The sequence below is a fragment of the Artemia sp. Qi Xiang Cuo genome, chromosome 17, assembly GCF_049724085.1.
Source record: "Artemia sp. Qi Xiang Cuo chromosome 17, ASM4972408v1, whole genome shotgun sequence".
In the NCBI taxonomy this organism is placed as follows: domain Eukaryota; kingdom Metazoa; phylum Arthropoda; class Branchiopoda; order Anostraca; family Artemiidae; genus Artemia; species Artemia sp. Qi Xiang Cuo.
In genome coordinates this window covers 59,893,458-59,914,199 of record NC_142810.1, presented here as the reverse complement: position 1 = coordinate 59,914,199, position 20,742 = coordinate 59,893,458, and the positions used below count along the sequence as shown (strand labels likewise).

Below are 20,742 nucleotides of genomic sequence, written 5' to 3'. Positions count from 1 at the left end.
GTCGGATAAAAAAAAACTCTTGTGTCAATACAACCCCCCAGGGCAAAGAGGAAGGCGTTCTAGTTTATGCCGTAAGGGCATGTATGGTTCTAATGAAAGGGATGCTCGTATGAACTTCATATAGGGCTCATTCGATTGGAAATTGAAAGTTCTAGTTCACTTTTTAAGAGTCAAGAGAGTTAAACTAGCCCCCCCCCCCATGCTCTTTTTTCCCTTAACCCGTCCGATACAAATTTTGAGATAGCCAGTGTTTTGGAAATTATTCTAAAATTAGATAACAAAACGCCCCTAAGAGGGGGATAGACGTTGTAATTGTTGTCCTGGGGGCGTATGTGGTTCTTATGAAAGGGATGCTCGTATAAACTTCAGAGGGGGCTCATTTGATTGGAAATTGAAAGTTATAGTTTACTTTTTAAGAGTCAAAAGTTATCTCTGGGCAAATACCCCTCCCCCCCCCCACACACACACCCTTTTTCCCCAAGCCTATCCAATAACATTTTTAAAATAGCCTTTTCATTAAAAGTATTTCAAAAGTCAAATAAGAACAATTCTTGTGTCGGGAGAACCTACCAAGACCCGGAGGCAGGTGTTATGAATAATGCTCTAGGGTCATATATAGTTCTTATGGAAGGTATGCTCGTATAAACTTCGGAGAGGGCTCATTTGATTTGAAATTGAAAGTTCTTGTTCACTTTTTAAGAGTCAAAAGGGATCGGAGAGCAACTAGTCCTCCCCCTACTCCAGGCCCTAAATGCATCAGATAAAAATTTTGAGATAGACATTTTGTTAAAAATAGTTCAAAGTACTGATAACAAAAAACTCCGGTGTTGACACAGACCCCCAGGGCCCGGGGGTAGGCATTGTAAGTTATGGCTTGGGGGCATATATGGTTGTTATGGAACGGATGCTCGTATAAAATTCCTAGAGGGCTCATTTGATTGGAAATCGAGAGCTCTAGTGCCCCTTTTAAGAGTCAAAAGTGATCAGAGGGCAGCTGCCCCCCCCCAAGCCCTTTTGCCCAAATACATCTGATAAAAAATTTGAGGTAGCCGTTTTGCTAAAAATAGTTCAAAGATCATATAACAAAAACTCCTTTACGTATGGTCATTTCGTTAAAAATAGTTCAAAGGTCAGATAAGAAAAACTCCTGTGTCGACACCCTCCCCCCTCCCAGGGCCGGGGCAGGCGTTATAAGTATTGCTCAGGGGGCATATCTGGTTCCTATGGAAGGTATGCTCGTATAAACTTCAGAGAGGGTTCATTTGAATGGAAATTAAAATTTGTAGTTCATTTTCTCTGAGTAAAAAAAGATCAGAGGGCAAATAGCCCCTCCCACCCTCCACGCCTTTGGGTGTATCGGATGGATAAACCCACCTGATAAAAAATTCAGGTGATCATTTCGTTAAAAATAGTTCAACCATCAGATATTAAAACTCCAGGGTCGACAAAACCCCCCAGGGCCCAGGGATAGGCGTGGTGAGTTATACTCTGGGGATATGTATGGTCCTTATAGAAGCGATACTCGTATAAACTTCAGAGAGGGCTCATTTGATTGAAAATAGAAAGTTCTAGTTCACTTTTAAAGAGTCGAAAGAGGCCGAAGCTTAATCAATTCCCCCCACGCCCCTTTTCTTCAACCCCATCCGATAAAAATTTTGAGATAGCAATTTTGTTAAAAATAGTTCAAACATCAGATAATAAAAACTCCGAGGTTGACACAAACTCCTTTTTTCACTTTGATATTGCTACTTTGATATCAGTTTTGCTACTTTGATGAATATTTGATTTTTTTTTAGTTTTATTTTGTAATAGGCTAAGGAATTTTTAAAAACTTGAAATTTTTTGTAATCAAAAACGAACAAAAATTAATTAAAAAAATAAATTCCAAAAATAAGTTTTTCAAAGAAAAGTAAAATTCATTTTAAACTTAAGCTCAGCCTATAAAAATACAAGCTAAAATTAAAACTCAAAAAGACAAGAATTTACTATTAAAGAATAAATGAAACCCAAAACGAACAGAAATTAAATAAACAATCAAAGCAGAAACATACAACAAGTAATAATATAAATGAATAAAAAGATCTTAAAGCGAGTAATGATTAGATTGAATATGAATATCAAGCTTAACACGAAAAAAAAATTCTTATTGAATCACAAATGTAGCTTAAAACGAACGGAAAGTAAAAGGGAACCAACTGAACGAAAACATGCAACAGATACTCATGCAAATGGACAGATGAGTTTCTGCGCGAGTAAAATTCTAATTCATTATGCACATCGAGCTATAAACTAATAAAATCACTACGAACAAGAGTTTCGGTATGACCTCCTTCTCTCACTGTAAAAGTCTAAAACCTACTGCGTCATTGGTGCTTTACTGAAAACTATATGCGTCTTGAACAGTCTTGAAAAGAATAAATAACATCAAATTGAATATTTGATGTATAATGATATTAATTGTTGAAAGATCCATCAGTTCAAGAATTTATTTCACTGTAATTGTATTTTTATTTTCAATGCTGCAAGAACTGGAAAAGAAAACATTTGTAATATAATCTGGTTTCAGTTAAGTTCCAATGACGCAGTATGCTTTTGGTTTTTATTTACAGTTAGGAAAGGAGGCAGTATCCAATCACTTGTTTGTAGGGAAACTATATTCGTCTTTAACAACTTTAAAAAGAGCTAATAAATTAAACTGAATATTTGATATGATATGATTTGATATAATATTTGATATGATTTTGAGCAATTAATGATATTAATTGCTGAAATATCACCAGTTCAAAATTTTACTATAATTTTAATGTTTGTTTTCAATATTAAGTACAAAAGAAAATATTTGTCATAAAATTGGTTTTCAGTAAAGCGCCAGTGACGCAGTAGGTTTTAGACTTTTACAGTGAGAGAAGGGGGTCATACCCAAACTCTTTTTTGTGGTGATTTTTGATGGTTTCAAGCTTGATTTATATATTCAATTTATGTCTCACTTATTTTAACATTTATTTACTCATTTACATTGATATCTATTGTATCCTTGTTTGCATTGATTGTTTATTTAATTACTGTTCGTTTTAAGTTTCATTTATACTTCAATAGGAAAATTTTTTTTTTTTCGTTTTAAGCTTGATATTCATATTCAATCTAATCATTACTCGCTTTAAGATCTTTTTATTCATTTATATTATTACTTGTTGTATGTTTTTGCTCTGATTGTTTATTTAATTTCTGTTCGTTTTGGGTTTGATTTATTCTTTAATAGTAATTTATGGTCGTTTTGTTTTTGAATTTTAAAAGGTGATTGTATCTTCTTAGCTTAATTTTAAAATTGCCTTTACATTTCTTTGAAAAACATATTTTTCGGATTTTTTTTTTTAATTAATTTTAATCAAAGGTCAAGGATTCCGATTCCAAATTCTTCACTGTGTGTTAGTTCTGAAACTAGTGAACAAACAAAACAAGAAAGCCTATCGTGTACAGTTTCACTGAAAACTAGGTTAAGTTACGAAACTAGGTCACTAATTGATATTAACTTTCTCTCTATTTAAATGTTCCAAGTCGATTAGATTTTATCTAAATTTATTTTGATATTTATAATGAACAAAATAATAATACAAGGAGCAATCAGTGAAATTGAACATTGCCATTAGCTTTTAAAGCTGCTGCATTATTCAAAGTAAGCAGGAGATGAGCACAAAACAAACTCAGAACCTCAATTTCTGTACACTTTTTCATTTAACGTTTTACCCTATTAGCTTTCTGCAAATTTGGTTTCAGAAGCCTCCCACCTAGAGGAATAGAGTTAGGACCGTGCGGCATGAGTCTTAAGTTTAAGTAATTCAACTGAGAAGTTAACGAAGAACATGGATTTTTCTTGAATTAAATAAAAAAATAAGTTTTTTCAAACTGAAAGTAAAGAGCAACATTAAAACTTAAAACGAACAGAAGCTATTGCGTATATGAGGGGGTTCGCCCCCTAGTCAATACCTTGCTCTTTACGCTGTAGTTAGTATTGTGTTCCAATTCTTTAAGAATGACCCCTGAATCACAAAGGCCGTTTAATTAGAATAGAAAGCTCTTTTGAAAGTACTAAAAAAAAATTTAGCGTAAAGAGCAAGGTGTTGACTAGGGGGAGAACCCCCTCATATACGTAATAATTGCTGTTCGTCTTAAGTTTTAATGTTGCTCCATACTTTAAGTGAAAAAAACTTCTTTTTTTATTTAATTTTTTGTCGTTTTTTAAATAATGCTGGGAAATCCAGCACCCCCTTCATAGAAATGTCCCTTCCTCCATGGAAAGATCCTCCCACGTAAACCCCCTCCTCCGACCCCCCCCCCACCACCACCAGAAAAAATCCCTCTTGAAAACGTCTGTATACTTCCCAATAACCAATACTATATGTAAACAATGGCCAAAGCTCATAACTTGCAGCCCTTCACCCAGGAACTGTGAAGGATGAAGTCATTCTTAAAGACATATTGAAAAGATTTTCGACTATGCTGAACAAAATGGCTATCTCCTTCCTGAAAACGTCTGTATACTTCCCAATAACCAATACTATATGTAAACAATGGGTAAAGTTTATAACTTAAAGCCCTTCCCCTGGGAACTGTGGGGGATTAAGTCATCCTCAAAGACATATTTATTAGATTTTCGACTATGCTGAACAAAATGGCTATCTCAAAATTTTGATCGGGTGACATCGGGGAAAAAAATGAGCGTTTGAGGTGACCTAGCTGTCCTCCAATTCTTTTGGTCACTTAAAAAGGACACTATAGCTTTTAATTTCCGTTCTAATAAGCCCTCTCGCTATATTCTAGGACTACTGGATCGATACGATCACCCCTGAAAAAAAAAAATAAACACGTTTCCGTGATCTTTCTTCTGGCAAAAAAAATACAAAATTCCGCATTTTTGCAGATAGGAGCTTGAAATCCCTACAGTAGAGTTTTCTGATACGCTGAATCTGATTGTTTGCTTTTCAAATAAGATTCTGTCACTTTTATGGTGAGTTTCTCCTTTTTCGAAAATAATGCAAATTTTTTAGGGCTCGTAACTTTTGATAGGTAAGATTAAACTTGATGAAACTTATATCTTTGATATCAGCATAATTCAGCAAATTCAATTCTTTTGATGAATTTACTGTTATCAAAATTCTGTTTTTTAGAGTTTTGGTTACTTTTGAACCGGGTCGCGTCCTTCTTACAGTTTGTTACCACGAACTGTTTGATCAAATAAAAATTTAGTTTTTTCAACTGAAAGTAAGGAATACCATTAAAACTTAAACGAACAGAAATTATTCCGTATACGAGGCGGGCTACCCCTTCCTCAACCCTCGCTCTATAAGAAAACGGGTTTTACTAGAATTCAAAATAAAGATCGATTAAAAGCTGGGTTCAAAAACTCGAGTGTGTCGAAACCCTACTTCAAAAAGTATATCACTTGTACTGTCTGATTTATGCTTGGTGTAGTCGAACACAGTGGCGGATTCAGGGGGGCGCTTGGCCCCCCTTACATAGTCTAAAGTAGTGTAATTTACTTAATTAACGTACTTGCGTTAATTAAACTTGGTCCTAACGCAAGATTATCGGATCAACCTATTTTGCCCCCCCCCCCCCTAAAAAAAAATCCTGTATCCGCCACTGGTCGAACATGGTGTTGTAGACAATGGTCGGTACTTGTTTAATTACCTGGCAACACGCGAGAAGTGAAGCTTGGTTAATGCTAATGCACTAAAACAAATTATAATTAAAATATAATAGTTTAGAAACAAATTTGGGCTATATATTCGCACATTAGGGGGGGGGGGAGGTAAAGCATAGCATATATTTAATACGTAACCTAACCTAGGTACCTTTTCTGGTCCCTTGTCCCTTTAAAAATCCAGGATCCGCCCCTGGTATGGGCATTACATAGGATTTCTACGACGATGTGCTCAGAGAGAAAGGTAGTTTTTTTGGTAAGCCTCATATTAACGGAGTATATACCCCCACACCCCTAATATGCAAATATAGTCTAAAGTTCGTTTGCGACATAAATGAATGTTATATTTGGATTCAGGATGCCATATAGTCTAAAGTTCGTTTGCGACATAAATGAATGTTATATTTGGATTCAGGATGCCATATAGTCTAAAGTTCGTTTGCGACATAAATGAATGTTATATTTGGATTCAGGATGCCATATACTCCATTAATATAGAGGTTTAACTTTTTTTTTATCTGGAAATTATGTAGGAATACATAGTTATCAGTGCTTGAATGGCTATATACGATATGTTCATACTTTATATAGCATATGATCATATGTTGTAGGGGCGGATCCTAGGCAGGGGCGGATCCAGGAATTTTTTAGGGGGGAGGGGCGCAAAATAGGTTGATCCGATAAATTTCCGTTAGGAGCAAGTCTAATTAACGCAAACTTGCGTTAATTAGGTAAATTAAACTACTTTGGACTACGTTAGGGGGGGCGCACCTTGCTCCCTGGATCCGCCACTGATCCTAGGTTTGGCTGGGTTTTTATTTTCTGTAGTTCTTTCCTCTAATTTCTTTTTTAAGACGGATGTTCTTTGCATCCCTGACATTTTCATAATTAATTCTTTAATTAAGTTTCATGTTGTAGCTCTTTTAATTACCCTATAAAAGACGCTAATTAAGCTAATAAAGAATTTTAACTAGTTTAAGGGGCTAGAGACTAAACATCACTTTCTTTTATTTTGAAGTAGGAAACTTATAATTAGTTAGAAATAAGGAGTAACTAAAGTTCTTAGAAGATTCAGCATAGTTGAAACAGTTTTAGTAGTGTACAATGCAGTAACTAGGGTCAGGGGATTTACCGAGTTCAGTAATTCGTGATTTTTAACCCTTTGATGTCTGAAGGTTCCCTCAGGGACCGCAAATTTCAAAAAAATTTTATTATCAAAACCACTGTTCTACACTGTTTCTACGCCACAATCTTATAATTCCTGATGGTTCAACCATGCTAAATAGTATCTGTTGCTCTGAGGAACCATCTGGAACAACTTGAGCTTGGTTGCCACCGTCAATAGTAAAATACTAAACTTTCTGTAGCTAAATTACTAAAGTAGATAAAATTAGTAAGCTTGACTAAGTTCCTAAGCCAAGTATTTCTGTCTTGCAATGGAAGAATCAATATCCACTGCACCATGAGTACTTGACAGTTATGCAGTGGCGGATCCAGGGGGAGGGCGAGGGGGGCTCGCCCCCCTAAAGTAGTCTAAAGTAGTGTAATTTGCTTAATTAGCGCAAGTTTGCGTTAAATAAACGTGCTCCTAACACACATCTATTGGATCAACCTCTTTCCCCCCCCCCCCTAAAAAAATCCTGAATCCGCCCCTGCAGTTATGAAGAAACTATGTTCACGATTTCATTAGCACAATCTTTGAATTTTGTTCTTTGTCGAGATGATACTTCAGACCTGGAAAGACCTGCCAAGTGAAGATCTGATTCACAGTATGTTCTGATTCACAGTATGTTCCTCCCTGATGATGTTTTAGAAAAACTGCTCAAAGCCGAAGTAGAAACTGGCCAAATTGAAGACAACGACTGTCACAGTTGGGATGAGTATCAAACTATGGAGGTGAAGAAATCCGACCACAAGCCTCAAGTATTCCTACTTCCGAAACAAAGAGGCAACGAGACATTGCTTGGAGGAAAGTAGATTTTATACCACCAGATATTCTGTGGAAAGATCAGCTTCAAGTAAACCAAGAAATGAGTCAACAAACTAAGTAATAAGCCGCATACGTGATCAGAAGAATACATATGCACCTTAGAAGGATGGCAAGCAGTTAGGCGTTCCTTCGGCTGATGTTGAGTGTTTCCTGGGAGTGCTTCCGTTTACAGGAATAGTGAAAACACCTTCCTATCGCAGTTACTGGTCAAACGAAACTCGTTACTCCGTCATAGCCGATGCTATGTCTCGGGACAGATTTAAAATAAACTGATACAGAAGTATTTGCAATTACATGTGTCGCAATGTCGATACATCGAAAATGTATCGCAGAACCCTCCGGGAGACCCTGGTTACGACAATATTCACAAAATACTTCCCTTGATAGAGAAGTTTTGAGCCATCTTCATAAAGATACATCCGGAAGAACAACAGGTCATTGACGAACAAATAGTTCTGACAAAGCAGTGAATATCACTGAAGCATTAAAATCCAATAAAAACACACATAAGTAGGGATACAAGTTCATCTCCAGAGCGGGAATAAGTGGATTTGTTTATGATTTAGTTAAAAAAGTTTTTAATTTAATTCTATTTTGTTTTTAATTAAAAAAAAGGCACTAGAACTTTTAATTTCCGTTCGAATGAGCCCTATCGCGACATTCTAGGACCACTGGGTCGATACGATATTTTTTGGGGGGCTATTTTCATCTGAAATGTCTTTTTTAGGTATCGTCATATAACAAAAGCTAAAAAATTTCTCCCTTATATTTTGTAAATCCACCCCCCCCCGTTAAATTTTCGTGAATTGACTCCACTGTGTTACATACGGCCTTGTCATATAATTAGGGAAATTATTAGAGATAAATATTCATTAATCTTTCGAACTATATTTCAAATCGTTTTCAACTTTCAAGAGTTCGCCTTACAAGAACAGTGACTGCGAACAGGCTTGAAAGGTAGGTAACCTTAAGAAGTGTAGCCTGTCTTGCAAATTGTAGCCTGTTTGATGACACAGCGTAGTCCTGGATTGCTCTTCTGGAATCTATTTAGAGGGTTTTTGAAAAACCGAACATTTATCGTGTGATAGAAGTCTGCCGACTCCTGGTACTTTATTACACCCTAAAAGCCTATTTTCTAACTATTCTGTATGTTATAGACAGAGCCGTTAATGTAAATAATGATGAACCCTGCAGCACACCAAATGGGGCATTTTCAGCCATTTTCAGAAATTCAGCAAATCAGTCCAGGCTCCCCGGGAGAACAAATGGCTTTCAGAGGCACTCCTGATTCGACTATGTTACCAATGGAATACAGGTAAAGATATTTCTAGTTTTAATTTATCATTTTATAATTTAGAGCCATGTCCAAGATTCGAAAATTATTTTATGTAAAAATCATTTTGGGTATATAACTGGGGTGCTTCCGGAAATTATCTTGTGGGGTAACCGGTAGAAAAAAAAGTATTTCTTTTTTATTGCCAGAGAACTGGTAATTGTTTTTAAAGAATGTTGAAAATTTGGTAATTCTCAAGAATTAAGGCCCCTGTTTTAGTGGTTTTAAAGCAAAACTGAAAAAAAAAATATTAAGTAAGAATGAATTCTAGTTTTGTTTGTTTTGGAGGTGACTTGATTCGATTTAATTTAAATTAAGTTGTAATTGCTTGTTGGTTTGTGAGTGTGACCTCACAGCTTGAATATGGTATATAGTTGCTGTCCCTATAGTATTATTATTATTTTTTTTCATTTCTTTTCTCTCTTTTTTTCTTTCTTTCTTATTATAGCGAATTTAAATAACGTTATATGGATGTATTTTTTTATTTTTTTTTTCCTGTTTAAACCTACATCAACCATTTGGTTTTGGGTGAATCATTGATTTTTTTATTTAAAATTTTTATTAAAGTTAATTAAATATATCACTGTCGCTAATATATCACTATAGCATACAGTTCAAAAGTAACTACATCATGGCAATTATTATTTTATTTTATTTTTTATCATTTCTCGAGACCATTTATGTCTAAAATCAGTAAATTTTTAGACTGATGACTATTTGTTGCTGTTGTTATTTGCTGTTGCTATATGTTGCTGCGTTAACTGGCAAAGTTGCTGTTAGTGAAAATGCAATGAAACAATCTCCAAAGTAAATTAAGGACCAGCAAAGTTTTTTATGAACATAGCTTAACCTTCCACCCGTCCAGGATACTTATTTTTTATGAGCTTGATAAATTTTTTATTATTGTGATTATTATTATTATTATTTGGGTGGATGACAATTTCAAAAATGGATCTATAGTCCAAATGAGCGTCCACTTCGTTTCTGGTAATGATTTAGCTTCTGCGACAGCAGGTCTTAAATCACTAGTTATTATAGCATGTATACCCAAACCCTTACTATTACAGCAATTTTCCTTGAGGGAGAAGGGGGGATTCATATAGCCACTGCTAAATAGTGTAAATATTCTTTGATTGCGCCGGTCGTATAATTTAGGATTAATTATTTCCTGGCCAGTATTTTTATTTCTCGTGTTGGTCCCACCAGAAAGAAAATTTAGAACTGTTGGTATAGTTTTTGTCTCAAAATTGTTGTTCCAATTTGTGACCTCTTTTGTGTAATAAACTTATTTAAATAATAATTTCTTTAAACCACCACCGGGACTACCACCCTGACAAATTTCATTGCCACAAAAGCAGAAAAACTACACTATTTTTGGCTATAAAAAAGGCCACGCATTGAGACGGAAATTCAATGCGTACTGCCGTGCGAAATCATTTAATTTTGTAGAAATATCAATTTTTCCCAATAAAAATAAATTTGTTATCAATATTGAAAGGCTATATATAAAGTATGTCAATGTAAAAAAGCTTAGTATATATAAAAAATAATCGGACTATTGGAGTTCGATTGATCAATATATTTCAGGCCGTTTTTTTTCGCGAGGATTCGAGCCACTGCCACCTTTTGTAAATAGTAGTTATAACTTTTAGTTTGCGGCTTGTGTCAATTTTTTCTTCTTTTTTTTTTAAAAACCTCTCCTAATAAGTTTTATTTTTTCTTTTCCATTGTGTTTTTTTTTAATTTCTTTTTCTTTTTTGCATAAATATGTCTGTTACTTTTCTTAGTCGATCGAAATGTGATATATGGCCTGTGCATCTTAGCTAGATTTTGAAAAGAAATTACTAAAAAGTTCTTTTTTAGAGTAAATTCACTCTTGTTTATTTATTTAGTTACTATGTATATATTTTCTAGAAATTCTGGAAAAGTAATTATAAACCAGAGCATGGTAGATGGCACTCGCATCTGTGCTGGATGTGGCAATAAAATTCTGGAACGTTTTCTTCTACACGCCTTAGACAGGTTTTGGCATCATTGCTGTCTAACTTGTTCCTGCTGTTCGGCGCGATTATTTGAATTAGCAACGTCTTGTTTTACGCGGGGTGGAATGATATTGTGTAAAAATGACTATTTAAGGTAAATTTTCTCTTTATAAAAATATGTTGCTGATAATACTAATCCGTGGTTGCACAAGATTCTGATATTTTAAATTAGCCCTTCTGAAGCCAACCTGGCCAACTCCATTTTTCGCGTTTTTTTTTTTGTTAATTTGAGCGTCAAGCACATGATTAGCTCTTTGCTTTAAACAGTAACATGACCATTTTCTAAAAATAATCCCCGCAAGTTAGGATAAACTTTTTTGCTATCAGACGCCAAATACTGTTAAAAATATGATTTTATTAAGTCCTTTCTAAATCGAGCTTAACAACATTTTGCGTAGTCAACCATATAAGCAAGCCTCAACCAGCGAGGATATTTTTTCCACTCGCTGATTCATAGATTAAACTCAAATCCCACAGTGAATATTGTGAACACTGACTGTTAAATGGACTTGTTTGATTGACCTTTCAGTGTGGCAGGTCAGTGTGGCAGTCATAAATTTGGTGTATTTTTTGTTTTTTGTTTTTTCAAAGTATTCTTTTCGTTGTTTCTTTGTCTACTTACTCCAGCTATGAATCACTTATAATAAAAAAAAACAAAAAAAAACACTTCGTCTATCATTTCATCATTTGGCTCTTCCAATTTAGTACAACATTATTTTTCTATATCATCGTAGCGTGAGCCAAGGCCTTATCCAGGTGGAGGGTTACCGGGTTTCAACCCCCCCCCCCCTCCCCCGAAATTTTTGTCCGACTCATTAAAACGTAACAAAAATGCATACAAACAAACTTTTGATGCATTTATTTTTTTTTTGTGGAACATCCTTTGAGAAAAATATCACCCCCCCTCCAAACAACAATCCTGGATACACCCTTGCTGTGCACATTGGAACATAAGTTGATCTAGTTTGTTTTGCGACAATAACATAAAACTGTTAATTTTGGTTGGTAATCTGTTATTTGAACAGTTTGATCTTAAATAAATTCGATTTAAGTTGTGATTAATTGTGTAAAAATAATAATCCTGTGACGCACCGGAAATAGGTATATTTTAGCCAGAAGTCACATAGCAACGTCCCGTGGTCGTTTTCGTCTGACAAATTTTACCATCTTCACTCTGAACTTAGCCTAAACTTATTTGACTCCTAGCGCTATTTTCCGTTTGCCATTTTATTAGGCTAAAAGGGTGTACTGTTTTTTGATGCTGTTAGCGATGTTACTGGAGTTGCTAAAGCTAGAAATTTGTCATGTATTAGTTGGGTTGATTGGGATATTCATTGGTTAATCTAGTTGTTTATCTGACTAAAAACTTTTAATCCCAGGGGAATTTGCTAATTTTAATTACCTGATGTGAACGAAGTTGTTGGATTTTTATTATAAAACCATAGATGTGATTATAATAGAATTTCTGTACAGCTTTATATTATAATTTTTATGAGGCTGTGATTTTTTTTGGCACAACTTGTTCTTTTTTATATCATATCTTCCAGTATTTTGCATTCTTTTAAAGTTCCAAATCTTATCTATTCCTTTGTGGGTTTGGGGTAACTTTTATTCTTTAGTGCATTGTTCAACTTCCAATTTAGCAGTTGATTTGTATTTCAGACTTTTTGGTGTATCCGGCGCTTGCAGTGCTTGCGGTCAGAATATTCCACCATCGGAATTTGTCATGCGTGCGGCAACCCTGTCACCAGATCCACATCAACACCATCTAGATTATGTTTATCATGTTAAGTGCTTCTCTTGTACAAAGTGCCAAAATAGACTTGTACCTGGTGATCGCTATGCTCTGATCGGTGGAAGTTTAGTTTGTGAACAAGATTGTCAAAAACTGCTAAAAAATAATTCACTACCATCCTCAGTAAGGAGGGGTAAGGTCGGGAGGCCTCGTAGGGCGAAAGAATGATTTTCGTTAATTGGCCAATTTTGTGATTTTGAATTTTTGAAAATTAAACGCCTTTTTTTTGCAGTTTTTTTTTTTCACAAAAAGATCAACTATAGTTTTTTTTTTTTTACACTCAGAACTATCTACAAAAGGGGCGTAAGGGTTGGAGTTACCACCTTGAAAAAACGTCTTGTACTGCAAGCCATTATTATAAAACAAGAGTCCAGATTTAATACCAATGAGTCGAAGTTGGCTTTATGCCTTATAAGCTTTTTTATGGACTTTGTCTCTTCTGAACTTTTCTGAACATTTTTTGGACTCTTTTATTTTATTTGTAAGCAAAATTGTCGTTGTTTGACCTCTAATGTGCTTTATTAGCTTGCAATATTTCTTTGTCAATTAGGTGGTATGTTGTCTTATAGAAGGTGTTAAATATATATATATATATATATATATATATATATATATATATATATATATATATATATATATATACCCAAATTGAACTGCTTAAATTCTGTAAAAATTTTAAGCGAACTTAAGAATAGACTGCGGTGCCGCGCCAATTCTCATGAATTTCTGATCTGGTTTAATGCTGTTTTGATGAAAATCAACAGCGAACAACTGGCAGTAAGCTTTATTTGGTTGCGGGTCATCTAGTATTTTGTTTGTAGTTAGGCCACTTAAGAAAATCTCAATTTTTTATAAATACAGCTTTATTTTACAGTATTTGCTTTTGAATAGCCATAAAGGATATGAAAAATAATAAGTCTAGTGTCAGGTATAACTTCCTAGGTTATTCTGAAAAGAAAAATTTATCCTGATTTTAATTCAAAGATAATATCACAAGTCCGAATGCTCTTGCTTCAAATACGGAAGGCTTTATCAATGAAAAAAAGCTTAAAAACAAGTCTAAACAAAAAATAAATAACAAAAAACAAAAACATACAAAAACAAATAACCCAAAAATATAAATAAAAAAGGGAAGCTCACATTTAAAAAAAGCCCAATACGGTAAAGCACGAACAATAAAGCAAAAAGACTTCAAGGGCAACCTGATGTGGGTAGACCCAGGGGCAAGGATGCCAAACCAAATAAATAGTAATTTCAAACTAGGCTTCATAGTTACATTCTATTAGAAAAGTGAAAATGTTACACCTTGCTGATGCCAGAATCATGCAAGGATTTCTAGTATGTACGATAGGAGGTTCGGCACCCACTACGCCCAACTTTACAATTCTAGATATGTTGCACTTAATTTGACTTCTGATCATTCAGTGACAATTTAGAGACTTGTTACGATGAAAAAAAATTAATTTTAATCTTTAAAAATAGTAAAAACTACAATTTTGGGTTAAAACCGCAAAATGTTAGTCCTAAAACTAAAATAAATATATCGCCTTTATGTTCCACGAATGCAAGGGCGTCGTTTATGTGGAGAATTTTTTTTTATATATCCCATGCCCCTTGACTATCCGGATATTGATCCCTTTTGCCCCCCCCCCCTTCCCAAATAAAATGCTAGAGACTCGCCCCTGCACGAATGGTTACCAAAAGTACGTAATAAAGGTTTGCGCGTATCAGAGGCAACGCTGTAGCGTTGCCTGTAGTAAAGGCCATACGGCTCCAATGTTTTATTATTATTATTTATTATATTTTTTTCCCAGAGGCACTTCATATGGAAGGGGTCGTCGTAGAAGCTTGAAAGGGGGCTCATTCGATTGGAAATCGAGAGTTCTAGTGCCCTTTTTAATAGTCGAAAATGATTGGAGGTTAACTAGCCCCCACACCCACACCCGTCATTCCCCCAAACACATCCAATCAAAATTTTGAGATGGCCATTTTGTTCTGCATAGTTGATTTTCAGATAGAAAATATGTTTTTGAGGAGGCACTCCCCCACAACCCTTAGGGCAAGGGTTTTAAGTTATGCCCTGGGGCATATAAGGTTTTTGTAGAAGGCGTTGTCTTAGAAACTTCAAAAAAGGCTCATTCGATTAGAAATTCAAAGGGTCAGTTCCCTTTTTAGTAGTCGAAAGTGATTTGAGGGCAACTAGTCCCCCCTCCACGCCCATCATTCCCCCAAACACATCCAATCGAAATTTTGAGATAGCCATTTTGCTCAGCATAGTTGGTTTTCAGATAGAAAATATGTTCTTGAGGAGGACACTCCCCCACAACCCTCAAGGCAAGGGTTTTAAGTTATACCCTGGGGTTATGTAAGGTTTTTATAGAAGGTGGTGTCGTAGAAACTTCAAAAAAGGCTCATTCGATTGGGAATTCCAACGGCTCGTACCCTTTTTAATAGTCAAAAGTGATTTGAGGGCAACTAACCCCCCTCTCATGCCCACCTTTTCCCAAAACACATCCAATCAAAATTTTGAGACAGCCATTTTATTAAACGTAGTTTTAAGGTCTGGAAATTAGGTCTTTGAGGATGACAACTCTCCCACAGCCCTCAGGGCAAGGGTTGTAATTCACTCCTGTGTTAATAACGCTAGTGTTCTTTCCTCCCAGCCAATTTGAATTTTCCCAGGCGAATACTTATTGTAAGCTATTTTTCTTGAAATATAACATCTCCATTGTGGTTCTGTTCTTTTTTAAAAATTCATCAGTGACAAAATGAAGCTCGGCTTACGATGGTTTCTGGAACTTGAATTTGAAAATACTATTTTAAGACAAGGTTACGAAATTAGTGTTGTCGCGAAAACAAAGATAATTGATCATCGGATGAACGACCCATTTTGGATTCTACCTGTTAACTGTTTCTCATCAACAATATAAGCATATTGCTGCCGCATTACCAAAGATTCCTCATGTTCAATGTTACTTGCAAAATTGCTTCCACGAGCCAACAAAAAGATTTTACAATCAATTGTTTTAAATCTCTTACAAATCGATTTGTTTAAGAAAAAAGATGCTTGTGGATTTCTGTCACCAAATTCAAGAATTTGGAGAATTAAAGCAAAATGTGCGAACTCCTTCGTTTCAAAGCATATGAAATGTTAAAAAAAAAGTTAAAAAAATGACAAATTTCGTGTTTAGCATTTGGTTTGTTTTTTACATACTAACAACTGTTGAATTATATTAACACTTTAAAGTCCCATTTGAAAATTGTGGGGTATTAGAAGCTATTTATATAGTAGTTGGAATCGTTTATTTTTTACCTACAAAAAGTAAAAACAACAATATGGAAAATAAACGATCATAAAATGAAAAGATAACACAAATCAAAAATGATTCAAAAACTAGAACAAAAAATATCAATTAACCAAATTTAGAAAGGAAAAAATTAAAAGGGAGTTAGACTCAGAAATCAATTTTAAAAATCTCATTGCCGTCGTTCAAGACCGTGTATTAGATTTGAAAACTAAGAAAATTTATCAGAAAGTTTTCTTGATTTAAATAAGAAAATTTAATCAAGAAAGTTTTCTTAATTAAGAAAACTAAGCCTGTCTACTAATTTACCGTTTCAATACTAACGTCGCAAAGCAAAGACTTACAATATCTGAAATATACCACACATAAGGCACTACTATGCTTTTCCGAAACAAATGGATAGTAACAGAAATAAAAAAAAATGACCGGGGTACTAAAATTTGGTACAAACTATAAAAGTTCTTTCGATTGTCTTCCTCTATTGGGTAATAGTTTTCCACACACTACCCCTAAGCTCCTAACCACTATTTATCAGGTTTGAACTTATAGAACCGATCGAATTTACCGTCAATTCTCTGAAAAAGAACAAAGAAGTGTTTTTCATCTCGAAATCCGCCATTAAAACAAATAAACTCACAAATAGGTGAATTAATTGGCAGACCAACGGAAGCAAGATGTGACTTTGTTGTTGTTCTTTGGGGTTTGACGCGTTCGATCAATAGATCATATACGTTCGTATAACTTGACTTTCTGTGATCACTAATCACTAACTTGCCGGGGTGTCACTTTAGTAAGTACTCACTAAATTCGTATTCATTTACTTGTCTTACTATTAGGGTTTAGGTTGTAGCTTTATATTGGATTTGTGTTTAGTACACACAAGCAGGGCCGTACACAGGATTTTTTTTCGGAGGGGGTTTTACTAAAACAAAAAAAAAATTACGGGGGGAGGGAGTTTACACAAACTCAAAAAACGCATACAAAATTTGTTTATATCCATTTTTGTTACGTTTTTACGAGTCAGACAAACATTTCCAGGGCAGGTTTAAACCCCCCTACCCCCTCCCTCCTCCTCTGGGTACGGCCTTGCACACAAGTGTTCAAGTAGGCTTTTACGGCAACTGTTTAGCAAACTAAAGAGTAAATATATGATAGATCAACTTCAGTATAAAATAATGAAACTTGTAGAGATTTTATGTATTGATCTAATACCCACTTAAATACATCAGGCTAAAAAGTAGCTCCTTGGAAAATTCCTTTTCAAAATAGAATGGGGTTTAAAAGCTACTCTCTATGTTTCCCACACTTTAGCACTAAAATACCAATAAACTTCCAGGAGCAATTTCATCAATTCATCAAGCAAAGAAATGTAAGAAAATCAAAATGAACAATGTTACCAAACACTCAATATTATATGACAATGGGCCAGGTTACAAATTGCTCCGTATCTACAAAATTGACTTAATTTTGAAAGAATCCAAACAGATGAAAGTTTTCATTCAAGATTTTGTAAAAACTTCTTTAAAAATATAAAAAAACAGTATATTTCGTCATTTCGCTCATTTTTGTAGTAATTTTGTTGGTTTTAGTAAAATCCAAATTAAATTCACACAGAGAGAGCAACATATCATGTAGCGAAAGTCTGGGCCTATTCACCCCGCTAAAAGTTTCAGGATGGGAAAGCGATAGCGTTGGCAACTATGGAATATATTGTAGTTTGATATCATTAAAGAAACAGAAGTACTTGCCTGCCTAAGAATGGCCTCAAATCGAATCACAGTTTTTAAAAACAAAGGGAAAGATGAGGAGGTAAGAATCGACTTTTATTTTTTTATTAGTGTAGAAATGGTCATACAATAAAAGTATAGTTCAGAAATCAGATAGGAAAAAATCAAATAGGCTTGGCATAGATAGCCTACTCCATGCATTTTGCTACAATAAGCTTTGAATCATGAACATAAAGTTTCATCTCATTTTCACAGCTTGTGGAGTTTTATTGATAAAAAACATTGAACAGTGCTGGACTTAAGATTGTTCCCTGGGGCATGCCACTGTCACCTCCTGTGACAGTCCTGTGTTCCAAGATAGTCAAAAGTAGCTAAAGTAGAATTTTACCTGGGGTAAAATTCTACTTTAGCTACTTTTGGCTATCTTGGGAAGGGGTTAGGTTAGGACAATGAGACTTTCAGGGATGGGTCTACAGGATAAAGTAGGCCCTGGGAAGGTATTTTGAAGTACCTACCTCCACTCCTTCTCCCTCTAGAGGGTCATGAAATTTGCCTACATGACAGGTCTATACCCATTGAAATTTTGACAAAACAACATTTTACCTTAATTTTACCTTAATTTTTCTCTGGCTTTAGCTCTGAAAATGCAATTTCAGTTATTTGAGCAGAATTTGAAGACATGTAAATAGTTTATTTTCAAAATTTAAGAAATGTATTTGCATATCTTTAAAACCTTATAAATCAGGATTGAGCAAAGTTGTGAAGCTGAACACCATTCGATGCCTTTTTTTATGCTGATTACTAATATAATAAGCATTTCTATCGCAAATGAATTTCAGCCCCCTCCTATATAGGCTATACCTAACCTAACATAACCCGGACTTGGCCTATATAGGGGGGGGGGGGGGCTGAAACTAAATTCAGATATAAATTCTTATTAAATTCGTAATCAGCAAAAAAAAACCCATTGAATGGTGTATTAACTTTAGTCCTAAATCAATAATATTATTTTGTAGATATTGACCCCCTCTTGTTCTTGACAAACTGTCTAGTTAGAATAAGTCAGGGACCAACAATACTTTAGTGCCCAGTACCCAAAGCGCCCAAGAACCCAAAACATTTACTTTAGCACTCAAGAACCCATAGTGCCCACAGCTCCCAACTTGAAAAATAAATACAAGCATACCCAAGTATCAATTCATAAAGCTAAATATTAACTTATTTTACCTTCAGTACAGCAAATTCTTCTTTCTTTTTTAAATAGCAATTTAAAAAATTATCCTAACTTAAGTTTGTAAATCACAGATGGTGCGGGCATACATAAAAGAATTCTACTAGTCACAAAGATAGAAGTCAGCAAACACAATGTGTCAGCTAAGGGAACTTGACAAAGAGAGATCATATCAAGTTACAAGAGGGGAAATTTGGCTTCTGTTGGCAAACACATTTCACAGACACATATTAAGTTACAGGAGAGGTCAACTTTGGGTTCTTTCTGGGCATTCAGAAATATTTCAAATATGTCATTCATTTTTGGGTTCTGATAAATTAAAAATGCTTTTATTGCATGCATGCAGACATTGGGCTTATTACGCCCTATACAGTGTTTTTATTAAGTGAAAAACAATATCCCTAGGATTTATCATAAAATGGAACATGTGCCCCATTGTTGCAGCTCGTTGTGACTTTATTGTTTAACAAAACCAGTTTTTTTAGTGCCCTGGTCATAAAATTGTATCTTTAAGGCAAAAAAAAAATGAGAAAAAGGTTCCTATTCATCTCAAAACGTGGAGTGCTATCTTCAGACCAATGAAACATTTAAAATGAGCTGTCACTCACCACAATGCATAGAAAAAACTCAATTATTCAGTACAGAGGCAATTTTTAGGGGTTACACACACTTTCATATGAAAGAATTTCTGTTTGTTTTTAAATCATGCAGAAAATCCCCTTCTCTGTGGAAAAGTTTTCCCACAAATACCCTATCCCTAGTATAAAGTTGATCCCGCAGAATATTCCTCCAAGAGAATTTCTCCTGTGGAACCCCCTCCCCCCCCTACGGAAAGATACCCTAGACAATTCCAACCTGGTGAAAATTCCCCTTAAAATCTCTACATCTAAAATAATATCAGAAAGAAGCATCTTATCAAAATAACATACCTGTGGAAGCGCAAATTCAGCTTGTCACCAAGTCTTTTCTTGCAACATGAAATAACAATTCTCAAAATCTCAATGAAATCAAACATCAAAATTAATGCGTTTACTGGAGGCAAAGAAGAAAAAGTGTAAGGAACTCACAAACTTGCAAAATCCCATGCAATCTGGTGTCTATTTAATAATATATCTATGGGACCCAACATTGAATGAAATATTTTGAATATTTGTAACACCCAAAGTTGGTCTTTCCTGCAACTTGATGTCTCTGTGAAATGCATTTGCAGACAGAAGTCAAATCTCCCCTCCTTTAACTTGATATGATCTATCTTTGTTTGGGTTCTTGGGGCTGGGCAACTGGTTTTGTTAAATAAAAAAGTCACAAAGTCCTTTAACAGTGGGGCACCTATTTCATTTTATGTTAAATTCTCAGGACATTGTTTTTCACTTAATAAAAACATTGTGTATGGCATAATAAGCCCAAGCAAGGCCAAAACCTGCATGTATTTAATACAAGCATCTTAATTTGTCAGGACCAACACTGAATGACATCACAACACTGAATCTCAAATATTTGTAACATGCAAATTGTCTCTTTGTGAAATGTGTTTGCTGACAGAAGTCAAATCTCCCCTCCTGTAATTCTTTTGTGTATGCCTGTACCATCTGTGATTTGCAACCTTAAGTTATGATAC

General features: G+C 34.9%; 2 protein-coding genes across 3 annotated transcripts in view; both read left to right on the top strand.

The window, feature by feature from the left end:
• Positions 1–13,096, top strand: part of LOC148942422 (LIM domain transcription factor LMO4.2) — a 36,141-nt gene extending 23,045 nt beyond the window's left edge. Inside the window, exons 2-4 of the mRNA XM_089103391.1 lie at positions 8,849–9,006; positions 10,939–11,160; positions 12,729–13,096. Of these exons, the coding sequence (XP_088959517.1) occupies positions 8,870–9,006; positions 10,939–11,160; positions 12,729–13,029 (660 nt within the window). The 5' untranslated portion in view covers positions 8,849–8,869 and the 3' untranslated portion in view covers positions 13,030–13,096. The remainder of the gene's footprint in view (positions 1–8,848; positions 9,007–10,938; positions 11,161–12,728) is intronic.
• Positions 13,097–17,900: 4,804 nt separating this feature from the next.
• Positions 17,901–20,742, top strand: part of Kap-alpha3 (karyopherin alpha3) — a 98,346-nt gene continuing 95,504 nt past the window's right edge. For both annotated transcript variants that reach the window (XM_089103484.1, XM_089103483.1), the window contains exon 1: positions 17,901–17,975. In XM_089103484.1, coding sequence (XP_088959610.1) covers positions 17,925–17,975 — 51 coding nt within the window. In that variant the 5' untranslated portion in view covers positions 17,901–17,924. The remainder of the gene's footprint in view (positions 17,976–20,742) is intronic.